This window comes from Colobus angolensis, unplaced genomic scaffold, assembly GCF_000951035.1.
Source record: "Colobus angolensis palliatus isolate OR3802 unplaced genomic scaffold, Cang.pa_1.0 Scaffold355, whole genome shotgun sequence".
In the NCBI taxonomy this organism is placed as follows: Eukaryota; Metazoa; Chordata; class Mammalia; order Primates; family Cercopithecidae; genus Colobus; species Colobus angolensis.
In genome coordinates, this window is record NW_012116877.1 from 1,235,093 (window position 1) to 1,250,716 (window position 15,624).

Here is a 15,624-nt window from a genome sequence, read left to right on the forward strand (position 1 = left end):
AAAAAAAAAAAAAAAAAAAAAAAGAACAAAAGGTGGAGCAGCTTACTCATCATGAGTAGTCAGGGCAAACATATGTGCTCAGTCTCAAATCAAAAGTAATCATAACTACTATCTATCTATCTATTTATTTATTTGTAATCCCTTCAGTAACCCTATGAGGAAGATATTATCAAGCACCCCATTCATTCAACAAACAGTGCTTGAGCACCTTCCATGTATCAGTGCTGTGGGCTTTTCTAGGCTCTGGGATATAGCATTGATCAAAATAGACAAAAATCTCTGTTCTCATGGAGCTTATATTCTAACAGGAAAAAAGAAAACTGAGGTTCAAAGGTATCTTACAGTCACTTGCCCATAAAAACATACTGAAGCTGGACTTAAACCCACAGTAATCTAAGTCTGCTCATCAGATAGGAAAGAGGGAACAGAGCCTGCTGGACAGAAGAACACTTGATAAAAGCACAGAGGCAAGGAAGAACATGGTATGCTCAGAGAATAGGAATAGTGTGCAGGGGCCAAAGTGTCAAGAGGCCCACAGGGTCTTGATTGCCACACAAAGAATTTCTACCTTGTTAGGTGGAAGAATTGGTCATCACTGCTTTAGGATGGGATGATCAAGCTAGTGTCTGCTTACATTGGACAACTAGTGCTGCAGTGTTGAAAAACTTGCACGGACCTCCATGGCTTTTTTCTTTTTTTTTTTTGAGACAGGGTCTTGCTCTGTCACCCAGGCTAGAGTGCAGTGGTGTGATCTTGGCTCACTGCAACCTCTGCCTCCCTGATTCAAGTGATCCTCCCACCTCAGCCTCCCAAATAGCTGGGATTACAGGCGCGGGCCACCACACCCACCTAATTTTTTGTATTTTTCATAGAGACAGGGTTTTGCCATGTTGCCCAGGCTGGTCTCAAACTCCTGGCCTCAAGTGATCCACCCACCTTGGCCTCCCAAAGTGCTGGGATTACAGGCGTGAGCCACCTCACTCAGCCTCTCCATAGCTTTTTATAAGGCAGCAGTTTATTTGAAAGTGTACTACCAGCCGGGTGCGGTGGCTCAAGCCTGTAATCCCAGCACTTTGGGAGGCCGAGACGGGCGGATCACGAGGTCAGGAGATCAAGACCATCCTGGCTAACCCGGTGAAAAAAAAAAAAGAAAGAAAGAAAGTGTACTACCTCCCGGTTTGCTATCACATACATTAACGTCTGGTTGTGTTGATACTTTTTAGGTGTTGCCATGGAAAACATTTTTATTACAAAAGTGCCTTTTGCTGGCATATCCAAGGCATAGTGTGGTTTCAGAGTAGTCAAGGAATTCCATTGGAAAAGCTATCAAGGGTAAATGAGTGGGGTTTTTTCCTTATGTTTTGAGATAAGAGTTAATTTAAAATCTGGCCCTCGAGTATTCTGTGACTGGTCAGCCATCCTCAATATTATTTTTCTGTCTCAGGGAGCTATGGCAACATCCAGAATCTGGATTTTGATGAAATGTTTTAATGTTCATAAAATGGGAAATTGATCTTGAAAATGACCCCCTTTTTTTTGCCTTATTTTTGTTTGTGTAACTTGGAGTTAATTTTACACTTTGAGATTGTGAGATTTTAAAAACTTTATGGTTTTAAGTGATGGTTTTAACCCATCTTGGGACTTGGGAAAAGCTTTTAAGACTGTTTTCTAGAGAGCCAGAAGACAGCAGGCCCCTGCCTATTACACGTGACAGGCAAGGCTGTTAGGAAGCAAAGCCACATGGACTTTCCAGCCCCTCTGTGGAGCCTCAGAGCATTTACAGATTTGGCATTCTCAAGGGCAACATGTGGGTGGCTAATGCTGGTGGACTGCTATTGTCAGGGATAAAAAAGAAAACCACTATGGTTAGCAGCTTGTGCAGTAGCACGCAAGTGGATCAGCTCAGTCTCCACACAGTTAAGTTGGAGCATAAGAAATCCAAACCATGACTGATCTCAATCATTTCCTTTCCTACAATTTTCTTCTTTTAGCCACTGCTTTATAGTGTTTCCAGATCAATCCTAGGCACTGCACCCACTATCATCAAATTCATGTACATAGTTCTTTGCATTTTCACTGCATGCTTGTGCATGGGAGCCCTCTGGTAGCAGTTCCAACTCAGTGCCTTCTCCTTTGCCTTTGCTTCCCAAATCATCACACTTCTGTGCTTATTCATCCCACATTGACTCACATCCTCCAGAAAATGGCAGGATTGTCATTTCAAAGAAATGGAGGCATCAAGTTGAATAACTTGATACAGAAGCTGGAGTTGGAACCCAGGTCCCTTTACTTCCAAGAAGTACTATCTTTTTTTGTTTGTTTGTTTTTTTAGAGACAGGGTCTCGCTCTGTTGCCCAGGCTGGAGTGCAGTGGCATGCTCATGGCTCACTGCAGCCTCAACCTCCCAGGCTCAAGCGATCCTCCCACTTCAGCCTCCTGAGTAGCTGTGACTACAGGCACGTTCCACCATGCCTGACTAATTTTATTTACTTACTTATTTATTTATTTATTGGTAGAGATGGGGATCTCGCTATGTTGCCCAGGCTCACATGTTCTGTTCATTGAACCTCATTGCCTCTTGAGGATTCAGTTTCTTCGGTTTTTGTTACGGTTTTATTCTGTTTAGTTTTTTAAAGTAAAACTTCACCTCATTATGAAAGTTTTACAGCATTTAAATTTTTATGTTCAACATGTTTCTCAATATCATTTCAATATTTTGATCCCCAGTTTTTGTCATGATCAGCTCACATCTGCTCCTTATCTAACCTTTTTAATTTTGTCCATGACCATCCTACATTGCAGGCTTCTCAACCAGATGAGTTGACCATTGAGGAACATGAGGTGTTAGAAGTGATTGAAGATGGAGATATGGAAGACTGGGTAAAGGTATATTCCTTTGCTCATATCGCCCCTTCTTGTGACATTTTTAGGAGTTCGTTTTGGTCTTTGTTGTGCCCTGTCTAAATTGTGTGTGCGTAAACTTGTTTTGTCACATGTCTTTTACCCAGGCTCGAAATAAAGTTGGCCAAGTGGGTTATGTGCCAGAAAAGTACCTACAGTTTCCCACCTCAAACAGCCTCCTGAGCATGCTGCAGTCCCTGGCCACTTTGGACAGTCGGTCACACACGTCCAGCAATTCCACGGAAGCAGAACTCGTTTCAGGCAGCCTCAACGGAGATGCCAGTGGTAAAGACTGAAACAAGGCACTCTTTATTTGGTCACATTTGACCTAAACTGTATTGCCCTGGAGTAAGCCTTCACTAGGATAAAAAGCACAACTTTCCCCCTGTCCTATAATATGCTCTTCTTTATATGGTCACATTTGTCCTGCACAGTAGAACCCTAAAATTAATCATCAGTGAGTAAAAAAATTACAACTTTAATCCTATTCTGTATGATGCTGTTTTAGTTGTCATGTGAGCATAGGGGTAGTTGCGGAAGCAACTGGCTATTAATTATCTTACCAGATTTGTTTTTCTCTTGCTCCCTAGTCTGTTTTGTGAAAGCACTTTATGACTATGAGGGCCAGACAGATGATGAGTTATCTTTTCCTGAGGGAGCAATAATCCGTATCTTGAACAAAGAAAACCAAGACGACGATGGCTTCTGGGAAGGGGAATTCAATGGGCGTATTGGAGTTTTCCCATCCGTGCTAGTGGAAGAACTTTCAGCCTCAGAAAATGGTGATACTCCATGGATGAGAGAGATTCAGGTATCTGAGAGGGGAGACGGTTGAATTAAAAGATGTTTAAAGAAAATTGCTCCCAAGGGGTCTGTGAATTCACACAAAAGTGGGCTGCAGTCTCTGCCTTACCCTCACCGGTCCTTGGTTGCCAGTGTCTGCACAACTGAATTTGGGAAACCAGAGACTTCTCAGTCAGTCCCTTGTGGAATATGGCCATCCTCCCACACCTCCATCTTCCCACATTCTCTTCCCTGAATCGGTTAACCAAAATGCCAAATTATATGTCACATACCAAAGATCATTTAGGTGGAGAAAAACAAACCGAAGAGGGAAGGCGTTGCTCTGTGGTTAATTTACGTAGTAAAACTCTTAGCTGGCTCTCTCTCTCCCTCACTGTCAGAGCCTCCTTGCCTAGTCCAGGTCCTGCCAATCTATTTCAGAGAACTAATGAGCCTGCCAGAGCCCCTAATCCCCACTCAAGTGATCCTAGACTTAGTTTATCACAGGGAAACAGCCTTTAAAGGAAACTCTAATTCAGTCAGAGTTTAGTTTGTCCCCTCAGGGATCTATCATTGCAGGCCAGACAGGTAGAGGAAGAAGGAACATGTTTGCCAATTTTGTTTGCATGGTGATTGTGACCCTTAGCCTAACATGCACAAAACCTGGGGAAGTCAGAAATTCATCAAGGTATTTTATCTTCACCCTAAAAAATCCAACTTATTCTTTTTGTTGTTGGTGTTCTTTGCTAAGTTTACTGGATTGACCAATTTGGTACATTTTCAATAGAACCCTAGAGAGTGGCTTCACTTGATAACTGTTTAAGACAAACTAAAATCAATAATGTGATGAGATCTGTAAGAGGAAAAAGTGAAGTGCAATGCAGTATTGGGGCTTGAGGTGGTTATTTAATGCTCAGTTGCTTCTAATGAGGTTGACAAGTTTCAATAGTCAGCTTAGCTTCAGAGAAAAGGGATGTATACAGAGCAGTCAGAGAAGCAGCCAGGCTGTCCTTCCTGGGCAGAAGCACCAGGTAACCTCACTTCCCTTTGCTGCAGATCTCTCCTTCCCCCAAGCCACACGCCTCCCTGCCTCCACTGCCGTTGTATGACCAGCCTCCCAGCAGCCCCTACCCCAGCCCAGATAAGAGGAGCTCCCTGTACTTTCCCCGGTCTCCTTCAGCAAACGGTAAGGGTTCTCCTAGGCATGGATCTAAATGCATTTTCACTTCAGAAATCTGCATATTCGCCTGAAGGGCAAACAAAACTGCATTTGCTTTTTTTTTCTTTTTTTGGAGACAGAGTCTCGCTCTGTCACCCAGGCTGGACACCCAGGCTGGAGTTCAGTGGCATGAGTTCAGGCTGGACACCCAGGCTGGAGTTCAGTAGGCTCACAGCAGCCTAACCAAGTGGCTCAAGTGATAACTAACTCCTAGGCTCAAGTGATCCTCCTGCCTCAGCCTCCCTAGTAGCTAGGAGTACAGGCATGCACTACCACACACAGCTAATTTTTGTATTTTTTGTGGAGAAAGGGTATTATTCTGTCGCCCAGCCTAGAGTGCAGTGGCGGGATCATAGCTCACTGCAGCCTTGAACTCCTGGCCTCAAGTAATCCTCCTGCCTCAGTATCCCAAAGTGCTGGGATTACAGGCTTGAGCCACCATGCCAGCCTTGCATCGGCATTTTTATTGTTCAACAACTCAAGTAAAATGAACTTCTTTGGTTTTCTCCCTTAGAAAACAGCCTTCATGCTGAGTCACCAGGATTCTCTCAGGCATCAAGGCATACGCCTGAGACCTCACATGGCAAACTGCGACCTGTAAGTCTCTTATCTTGCAGGATTATAGAATGCATAGTTCTTCCAAATTGAAAGGAAGGAATTAATGTTTCCCCGTGGCCCCTATGTTGTCACTGACTCTGCCAAACAAGGATGAACTGGGTTTGGGAAGGTAAAAAGAGCTATTGAAAAGGAAGGCCATAGAAATCAACTCATCTTGGAACATTTAATCTACACTGGAACGTTTTTCACTGAGCCACAGTGAGATTGCAAGATGATGGCTATGAAAGTGTATTTAGATTAGAACAAGCTTTATGAGCATTAAAGCGGGCTAATTGTGAAACACTTTTTTCGGTAAACATTTAATTTTCCAGGCCTCTGTTTGCCTCTTTGAGGAATACTGAGATGAAATAATAAGCTAACTTCATGGCCTTAAAGAGCGTTTATTCTCCGGGTAAATATACCTCACCCTTCACTCTACTGCCGTCTGCATTCCACCCACCACTGTACTCCAAGATCATGACTTGCACATTAGTAATCCAGTTGGATACTTGGCAATTTTATTTTCCTTGACCCCATTAGCTTTTGATACCATTCCTTTACCACTGACTTCCTTTGGCTTCATTGATTCAGCAAATATGTATTGAGTGCCTTCTTAAGGACTTGAGTCTTTATCCCAAATGAGATAGGAAGCCATTGTAAAGTGGTAAGCTGGACAGTGTTGTGGCTGGTGCATTTTTATAGCATCGCTATGGCAGCTAAGTGAAGGATGGATGGAGGCTGGCAGAAGGGACCTAGGGAGCAATTAGGAGACTGGGGCAGCATCGAAGAAAGAGGCGGTGGCAGCATGGACTGGTGGGTAAGAGTGGGAACAGAGAGCAGTGGGCTGATGTGCTTCTCTACCACATTTGCCTCGTTTGCTTTCTTCCTCTCTGGTCCTACCTTTCTGTGGACCTTTGCAGCCTTGCCTCCACCTGTCTCTGCTGATACTTCTCATTGTTCTGTCCCTGGGCTGCTTCTCTTGAAGTTGTTGAAAGCACTTTTACCAAATGACCTCATCTGCTTCCACAGCTATGAATAACCATTTATATACCAGCAAGTTTCAGATTTGTAACTGCCAATCCGATCTCTTCACTGAGCTTCAGATTTGTGGATGTCTCCGTTTATATGTCCCAGATCCCCAAAACTCAGCAAAAATGAGTTGTGTTCCCTCCCAGACATGTTCCTTTTTCCATATTGCCTATCTTGGTAAATGGAACCCCTATCCTACTGGTGTTCTGGCATCATTCTTAATACCTTCCACCCCTGCCTCCCACAGTCATTCCCAAATCCTGCCAGATATACCTTGCAGACAGCTCGCAAATCTTTACACTTCTCTACTTCCCCTACTGCCAGTACCCTCGTTTCGGCTATTGTCAACTCTCATTCAGAGGACTACAAAAGTCTCCTAAGTTGCCTTCTTACCTGGACTCTTGCTTGCCTCTGATCTTTTCTCTAATTGTTACCTGAGTCATCTTTTCACAGATCTGATATTGCTTAAAATCCATCAAAAACTCCTCTTTTGCCTACAGAATAAAGCACAGATTTTTTTCTTCTTAAAGCAGATGTTTAAACATGGTTTAACAAGGCCCTTCACGACTTAACCCCAGCCTACCTTTCTAGCCTTACCTTTTGTAACTCTCTTCCCAAGACATGCTGAAATGTTTCATTTCTCTAAGCATTGCTCTCCCTTGCTTCCAACCAGACCTTTGCTTTGAAGGATGTGCTACGATCTTAGTCATGCGACTCTTGTGCCACCCATGAGGTTTTTAGCCTAGACAAGAAGCTGATTCGTGGGCTTGATATTTCACTGAGAACAACTGCTTCTCAGTGTAGGAAACAGTGAAGACTAAGTTGAAAGCATGTGCTCACAACATTTCTGAGACCCCTAAGGTGCCCACGTCCTTGGACAGATGAGTGATTAGGTTTTGGGGATGCTTCAGATACTGAGTCAGGAACTGACTGACAATCTACGTAACTGTTTCCTGCTCAGGTCCGGGCAGCTCCCCCTCCACCTACGCAGAATCACCGAAGGCCAGCAGAGAAGATTGAAGATGTGGAAATCACACTGGTGTGATGATGGGCTTGCCCATCCATTACTGCTACAATCAAGGCCAGGCTTGGAGTTTGGCCAGTCTTGTTTTTAGGCACCTTTGCATGATGATGACTCTTGAACAGAGCAAAAACAAGGATTATTTGTGACTGGGTGGCCTGGTAGACTCCTCCCACGTTTTGAATATTTCGTGCCTTTTTTGTTGTTGTCATTTTCTATGTCATCTTTCCTACCATAGCACAAATCCTAGCGGACCCTAGGAGCAAAGAGGGGGGCAGCCCTCATGCCTAACAGTGGTCTGTTTTTATATGAGACTCAAGACCAGGCCTCATTCCAGGGCACAGTCCCTAAATTACTGATCATGTGCACTCGTACAGTATATTACTGTGACCGCAAGGATGTAGCAAAGATTCTCATCTTTCTTCAAGTGAGTTTTGCTCAGAGAATTAATCAGATCATGTGGCTACATAAGGAAACAGAAGGAGGGATTTCAGGAGAGGCTGGCTCCTCCCCAAGGTTAGTCCCCAGACTGAGAAAGTGAAACCTTATTGGGAAAAATTGGACTGCCCTGAATTTAGCACCAATTGCATTAATGCACATCTCTTCCACCACTAACAGACTTAAAATAACAGTGTCCTTCGTATTAATATCTGTGCCATTAATTTAGAATTAGCGGAGCTAATATGGAGGGGCTGAACTAATAGCCACATCTTGTCCATCACATAGACTAATAGAAAGGAGGCTATGGCTAAAGCAGAAATGGAGCTTCCGGATCTGAAATTAGCCAATATAATGTTCTTTTGTATTTGGGTATTTTTCATCTTAATTTTTACAGCATATACTCTTCTTACCAGTATGTTTAGAATCTGAATGTCTAGATAAGTTGAGGACACATACCGGCATTGTTGAGCTTCTCTACTGGAGAGGCCCCTGGCATTATTTTATTCCCAACCCAGCAGCCAGCAGACCGGCCCAGACAGCCAGGCTGTGGTTAGTCCAGACCAACTGCTACGGTGGCAAATGGAGCTTCCAGGTCCCACTACCCTGACATTTCCTTGGAAGGAAGAACCTGGGGGCCCGTGGAGGAAACCAGCTTCCTGTGAGAAAGGACTGAAGGATTACACACCCTGCACAAGTACAGATTTACCAGGAAAAGACAAGTGTCTTCTGTGTGTCACAGGGAAAACCAGGAGTGGCCTTCTTTGCAGGCCAGCAAGCCTACAACAGCAGGTGCCCCCGAGTCAGGTACTGACTCTCCGCTGTCCGCTGCTGTAGAAGGTAGGGAGCGCAATACCTGGGGACTACGGGATGTTTGCTGGTTGTGGTTTTGTTTTTTGTTTTCTAGGTTAAGAAATCAAATTTGCAGAATTTAATCTAAAAGTTGCATTATGCTTTGAAAACTCCATCCCTCCTACGAATCTTAAAAAACTTGAAATGCTCACCAAATGTCCCCATGGGATTTTTGACCAAAAGTAAGGTCATAACTGAAGAAATTTTTAGTTCTTTGATCACTTCAGTGACAATACCCATTGATGAATCTTCTTCATGATTTGGGGGTTTTTGTTGTTGTTGTTTTTTACACTTCTTAACCTGTTGATCTATTTGAGGTCTTTTGTGTTTATCAAACTTATTCTTAAGTTTAAAAAAGAAATTAAAAGGGTGGTTTTTTAAGATTTTAAAGTTTGCTAACATATTAAAAAATCTTCAAATGCTTATTAAATAGAGCAGTTCTTGCCACCCAGTCTTGTATTCTCTCTTTAGCTAGCCAAATTGTCCTTGAATTTGGGTTTTCCACAACCTCAGCAGGTTATTTGAAATCTTTCGTTGTATTTTAAAATATTTTTTGGAAGAGCTGCTAATTTTATTTTAAAAAGCAAAGTTGTGAAAATATGCCTCCTTTTTAAAAAACAACCCCTTCATCCAGGACATGGAATCCAGCACCACAGTGCACAGGTCAGGGCTCGGAAGGAGCCTCTGTGCAGATGTGCTTTCTTTACAGTGGCTGTAAAAAGTTTGTATTTATTATGTATAAAATGTTGAGTAATTAAAAAAAAATGGAATTATGTTTTCTAAGATTTACTATAGAAAGACTTGGGTAAACAGACCTTTCCAAAAAGCCCATGCTTCTTATAAAGACATTCCTGGGCCCTCCTTTAAACCAGCTAACAGACAGAGAGAGGAGAAAGTAAATTAATCCATCCATGAGACAGTCCCTGAAGCCACCCATGTGCTAGGTGTAATATCCTGGGTACTAGAGATGGCAGTAAATAGGTTACGGTCTTTGCTTTTCCCATGGGAAAAAAAAGAAATACGTGAGGACAGTACTGTGGGACATGTGCTAGAAGGGAGGGGCAGATAGCATAGAGGCAGCTGAAGAGGGAGCTCTGATTCTGCTGCTGGAGGGGTGAGAGGAAGGTCACTGAAGTCCCCTTGCCGGATGTGACCGCTGGCTTCCAGGAAGCGGGCATTCTGCACGCCTCTCCCCTTTCCTAAACCTCCACCCTAAGGAGTAATGAATTGTGTGAAAGGAGATTTTCTCAGTCTCAGGGGTGGATGGAGCATTCTTAGTTAAAGGCTAAGTCCCTCTGGCTTCCAGCCAGCCACACTGAGGACCAGGACACAGCCTGTTTGGGGAAGGGCTCCACAAGCTCTCCTTTTTCCCAGAGCGGGGGACGTGCAGTAAGTATTTTTCCAGACATTTTCCTGTGCATAAGACTCTTAAGTGTACACATTGCCTGTTTACATAAAAATGTGTTCAGCCAGGCACAGTGGGTCATGCCTGTAATCCCAGCACTTTGAGAGGCCCAGGTGGGCAGATCGCCTGAGGTCAAGAGTTTGAGACCAGCCTAACCAACATGGAGAAACCCTGTCTCTACCGAAAATACAAAATTGGCCAGGCATGGTGGCTTGTGCCTGTAATCCCAGCTACTCGAGAGGCTGAGGCAGGAGAATCGCTTGAACATGGGAGGCAGAGGTTGCGGTGAGCTGAGATTGCGCCATTGCACTCCAATCTGGGAAACAAGAGTGAAATTCTGTCCAAAAAAAAAAAATGTGGTCCAGTATAAATGTTGGGTAGATTCCTAAGTGTGGATTTTGAGAGTCAAAAAGGTATGTATTTAATTGTGTTAGATTTTGCCCAAATTGGCCTCCTATAAGGACTATATCCATTTATACTACCACCAACCGCATATGGACTTGGGAGCCAGGAGGTCTGGGTTAAATCCTGGCTCTGCCACTTGACAGCCATGGGGACTGAGCCTGTGTCCTCATCTGGAACCTGAGAATAAGACTGGCTCCAGGAAGCCATATAAAGTGTGTGGCACAGGCTGGTCACCACAAACTCTTCTTACTACCACCTCTCCTGCCTCTTCTCAGTGTCCTTCCCTTCAGAACTAAGGTTCTTGATAGTCTTCCAGGCCCACAGTAACACACAGGGTTGTCATAAGGCCCAAGGGAAAGAATGTGTGTGAAGTGCTCTACCAAAAATGTTGAGAAGGGCTGTCAGGACACAAAGTGTCATTTCCATCTTCTGACTTCGCTGCCAGTGAAAGCTGCTTTCGGTACTGGAAGCTCCATCTGTGACCAAGGGCAAAGCTTAGCTAACTGCCTCACCCCAGCGTCATAGCTAAATTTTGGTCTCCATCACAGGAACTGACTTGATGCATGATGCAATCAGGCCACAGGTTCTCAGCACACCAACTAGTTAACCTTCCTCTCTGACCCACCACCCCACCCACATTCACAAGCCAGAGACCCAGTGGGAGGGCATCATCTGGCCTTAGCCCTGCCACTGCTTGATGGAAGACCTTTCCCTCTAAGGTATCACATCCTCAATTTTGAAAGGAATGGAATGATGGCTGGGCACAGTGGCTCACACCTGTAATCCCAGCACTTTGGAAGGCCAAGGCTGGTGGATCACCTGAGGTCAGGAGTTTGAGACCAGCCTGACCAACGTAGTGAAACCCCGTCTATACTGAACATACAAAAATTAGCCAGGTATGGTGGCAGTGCCTGTAATCCCAGCTACTAGGGAGGCTGAGGCAAGAGAATTGCTGGAACCAGGGAGGCAGAGAGGTAGTGAACCAAGAGCATACCACTGCACTCTAGACTGGGCGACAGAGCAAGACTCTGTCTCAAAAAAAAAAAAAAAAAAAAAAAAGAATGGAATGAGGTGATCTCCAAGGGCTTATCTAATTCGCATGCCCTGGATGAGTTCAGTTTCTAGATACAGAGAACATCACACAAAAAAGGTCACAGTATTTGAAACCAGACTTACTAATATACAGACTTCTTTGGATGGCAAGAAATTGAAAAGAAAACAGCCACTGGACTCTCCTACTGGGACCTTGGACAAAATAAACCCCTATCCTCTAGGTTGCAACTGCATCCCAGGCTGCTGTATCCACTCACTGCCTGAAGAACCCAGCCGCAGCTTTTGGTTTTGCGGCCAGTGACTGCCCAGCCCTCTCCCAGTGGCCTTAGGATGAAATCCAGCTGCTCTGAATCTTCGCATTTATTTTGTTCATTGTGAAGTTGTTTTTCATGACAGAAATATAACTAAATTACAGAAATTTTAGGTTAGAAGGGGGAGGATTGTAATTTATCCCCAAATCCTGCAACTTTTAAGTTTCCTCCTAGAATCTTCCTGTGTTTGCCTTGTTACTGCTCGATCTGCCAAGAACCAAATGAATGCCAAAGAGCATCTTGTTCCTAGACTGTTTTCCCTCAGTCCCAGAGGCCAAAAAACACACTTTTGCTATGTCTGTTTCTGAGAGCTCTGGTCTGGGAATCTTTTCCTGAAAAACTTTTTTTTTTTTTTGAGACAGAGTTTCGCTCATCACCCAGGCTGGAGTGCGACGGTGCAATCTCAGCTCACTGCAACCTCTGCCTCCTGGGTTCAAGCGATTCTCCTGCCTCAGCTTCTTAAGTAGCTGGGATTACAGGCATGTGCCACCACACCCGGCTAATTTTTTTGTATTATTAGTAGAGACGGGGTTTCACCGTGTTGGCCAGACTGGTCTCGAACTCCTGACCTCAGGTGATCCACCTGCCCTGCCCTCCCAAAGTTTTGGAATTACAGGCATGAGCCACTGCTCCCAGCCTTTCCTGGAATGTTTTATGCTGAAACATAACAGAAATGAACCCAGGGACAGGGCCCACAGCCCTTTTACACTGCGCATAGAACTCACTCTTCACCACTTGCTCCTGTGAGAAACAGAAAAGAGCACGGCCAAAGGAAATGTATTCCAATCCCCAGCCCACCTCAGATTAGCTGTGACTTCAGGCTCATCCCTTCACCTTCTGGACCCTGCTTTCCTCATCTGTAAAGTAGGAACAAGTAGATAGTACAAACTTCTAAGATCCAGGAGGATGAAATAGGGTAATATACAGATAAGCTGAAAATGTTTGTGATGAGTGAATGTGCCTCCAGTGGAAAAGCCTGTATGCAGGCATGGATATGTCTGAATCTCACAGATGGGTCCACATCTGATGATGTCAGATCTCTCCAGAGACCACCTCTATTCAATTCAATTCAGCAAACATGCTGCCACAGGTCATGTTCAGGTCTCTGGAGCCTTGTCACTGAGGGGCTTGCATCTGGCAGGAGAGATTCAGGGCAACAGCAGAATGAAGCCAGACACTGAAAGATGACCAAGGGGCAGTAGGAGCATAGGATAGGGGCATCTGTCATTTCTCCCTCCCTGGGGTCTCAAGCTCACTAAGACTTGAGATTGGGCAGGGCAGGCAGAGGCCATGGTCCTCATGCCTACAGAACAGCTCTGCAGAAGAGCCGTGTCGCCTTTGGGGAGGCTTGGGGCAGGAAGTTTCACAGGTGGGGAATATGAGAGCCTGCCCAAGATCTCCCAGGAAGACAGAACTGGAGAGCCCAGAACTAGGCCTCCAGAAGCCCTGGTCAGCCTCTTTGAAGAATCTGAATCCAGTTTTTAGAAAAGTGGGCATCAGAGGCCTGGGTTCTTACCCAGCTCTGCTATGTGAGCCAAGGGAGCTGCCCCATCTCTGGGCCTCAGTTTTTATACCCATGAGTGCGGGCCATTCCAGATTTGACCTAGGCACCCGAATTCAGGCAGGCAACCCCTGAGCACCAGAGTCCTGAAAACCTGAGCACTGACTGCTGAGAGCCTGGAGGAGCTGTCAGCATCCATTTTCACCCCTCTGCTGAACAGGACTGAAGAGACTGGAGGGAGGAATAGCCTTCCTGCTGACATGCCCCTCTGAACTCCTCTGCTCAGTCTGTGAGCTCCTCTTTTTCCTGCCTACCTCATTCCCGGGAACTCCTTGGCCTGTTTCTGGCCTTACGGACTTGTTCCTCCAGGAATCACCCCCTCCTACTGGGAGGGGGACCTCCAAGCAAGTTAAGGTGAACATGTGCTCCTTGAGAGAGGCAACTCCACCCGACAGCAGCTATGTGTGTGGTAAGATTGACACCCATAAGGTACAAGGGAAGGCTTTGGGGGAGCCGAGGGGTCACCGTCCCAGAGATCAGTCAGACCATTTCCTGAGCACCTCCTCTGGGCTCTCTAAGCACAGTCTCCATTGCAACCCTGTGAAATGGAGGAGAAACACAATGGCACAGCTGGCCTCCCAGGATTCAAGTGCCCTCGCTCCTGTGTCCCTGCATGTCCCTCACTTCAAGGGATACTAACCATCCAGGCTCAGGACTCATAATAGAAAAGGGCAAAGATGCAGGGAGGGAGTCAGGTTAGACACAAGGCTAGCATCACACCTCTACCCCCATGGTGTCAGGCAGGGGGCACACCCTGGGGGAGGGGGCATGCCCTGCAGCCCTGCCTAATTGGGAATCTGAACACCTTGCTTTAAAAAGAATGTGTGTAATGCAGCCACAGTCTAGCTGCAGGGCCTCTCTGAGCTCAGTTTTCTCACCTGGGAAACATGGTATCTACATGGCAATGTAGTTGGGAGGAACAAATAATGCTGCAAAAAGGGTGCAGGGCACGGCCTGGCATCTCCTAAGGGCTCAGTCACGGTGGCTGTAGGAGTGTCAGTCTCCCCAGCTGTGTGTCCCTGGAAAGTGGAATGGCCACAATAGACTAGGCAGCTGGTGACCCCTGGTGGCTACTGGGAGCCAGGGCATGAGGGCTGGGGCAGAGTAGAAGTCTCAGTATTGAAGAATGTTGGAACCCAAGACTCTTAGACTGTTAGACTGGCTGAGTCCTTGAATAAGAGAAGGTTGCTGAGATGAAGTTTCATTCTTGTTGCCCAGGCTAGAGTGCAATGGCGCATTCTCGGCTCACTGCAACTTCCTCCTCCCGGGTTTGTGATTCTCCTGCCTCAGCCTCACAAGTATCTGGGATTACAGGCATGTGCCACCACGCCCACCTAATTTTGTATTTTTAGTAGAGACAAGGTTTCACTATGTTGCTCAGGCTGGCCTCGAACTCCTGACCTCAGGTGATCCCCCCGCCCCTCCTCGGCCTCCCAAAGTGCTGGGATTACAGGTGTGAGCCACCATGCCCAGCCTGAATAAGAAAATTTAACCACTTAATAAACATTTCCTGAGTCATTCTCTGTGCCAGGCCTGATCCCAGGGAATAAATGTATTCCTATCCTGGCCTCTTCCAAGAGTTCCTTGGCTTAAAATGGAGGGAGGCAGATACAAAAGGGGAGCTCAGAGACAGAGGAGGCCTCTACCCAGCTTGGCAGGCAAAGGAAGGGGAATCCTGAAAGAAAAATTTGAATTGGGGGCTGGGAGGGAAGGAGAACATTCTGGCAAGAAAGAAAAGCATGTCTGAGACACACTCATGATAGCAAGGAAATAGCCAGGCATGGTGGCATGCACCTGTAGGCCCAGCTACTGGGGAGGCTAAGGCAGGAGGATCGCTTGAGCACAGGAGTTTGAGACCAGCCTGGGCAACATAGTGAGACCTCATCTCTAAATGAGTAAATGAATGAGTGAATAGCAAGAAAATGAAGAGGCAGCTGAGAGGCCAGCAGAGTCACATCCCAGGGGCTCCAAATTTCATGCTGGGGTTGGGGGTGGTCTCTAAAGGCAATAGGGGAACTCCAAAGGATTGGACTTGCGACCACGACACCC

At 45.7% G+C, this 15,624-nt stretch overlaps 1 protein-coding gene across 3 annotated transcripts in view; it reads left to right on the forward strand.

Annotated features, from left to right (window-relative positions):
- Positions 1-9,615, forward strand: part of FCHSD2 (FCH and double SH3 domains 2) — a 338,593-nt gene extending 328,978 nt beyond the window's left edge. For all 3 annotated transcript variants that reach the window (XM_011953051.1, XM_011953052.1, XM_011953053.1), the window contains 6 exons: positions 2,803-2,886; positions 3,009-3,186; positions 3,492-3,712; positions 4,741-4,870; positions 5,418-5,500; positions 7,491-9,615. In XM_011953051.1, coding sequence (XP_011808441.1) covers positions 2,803-2,886; positions 3,009-3,186; positions 3,492-3,712; positions 4,741-4,870; positions 5,418-5,500; positions 7,491-7,574 — 780 coding nt within the window. In that variant the 3' untranslated portion in view covers positions 7,575-9,615. The remainder of the gene's footprint in view (positions 1-2,802; positions 2,887-3,008; positions 3,187-3,491; positions 3,713-4,740; positions 4,871-5,417; positions 5,501-7,490) is intronic.
- Positions 9,616-15,624: the final 6,009 nt, after the last annotated feature.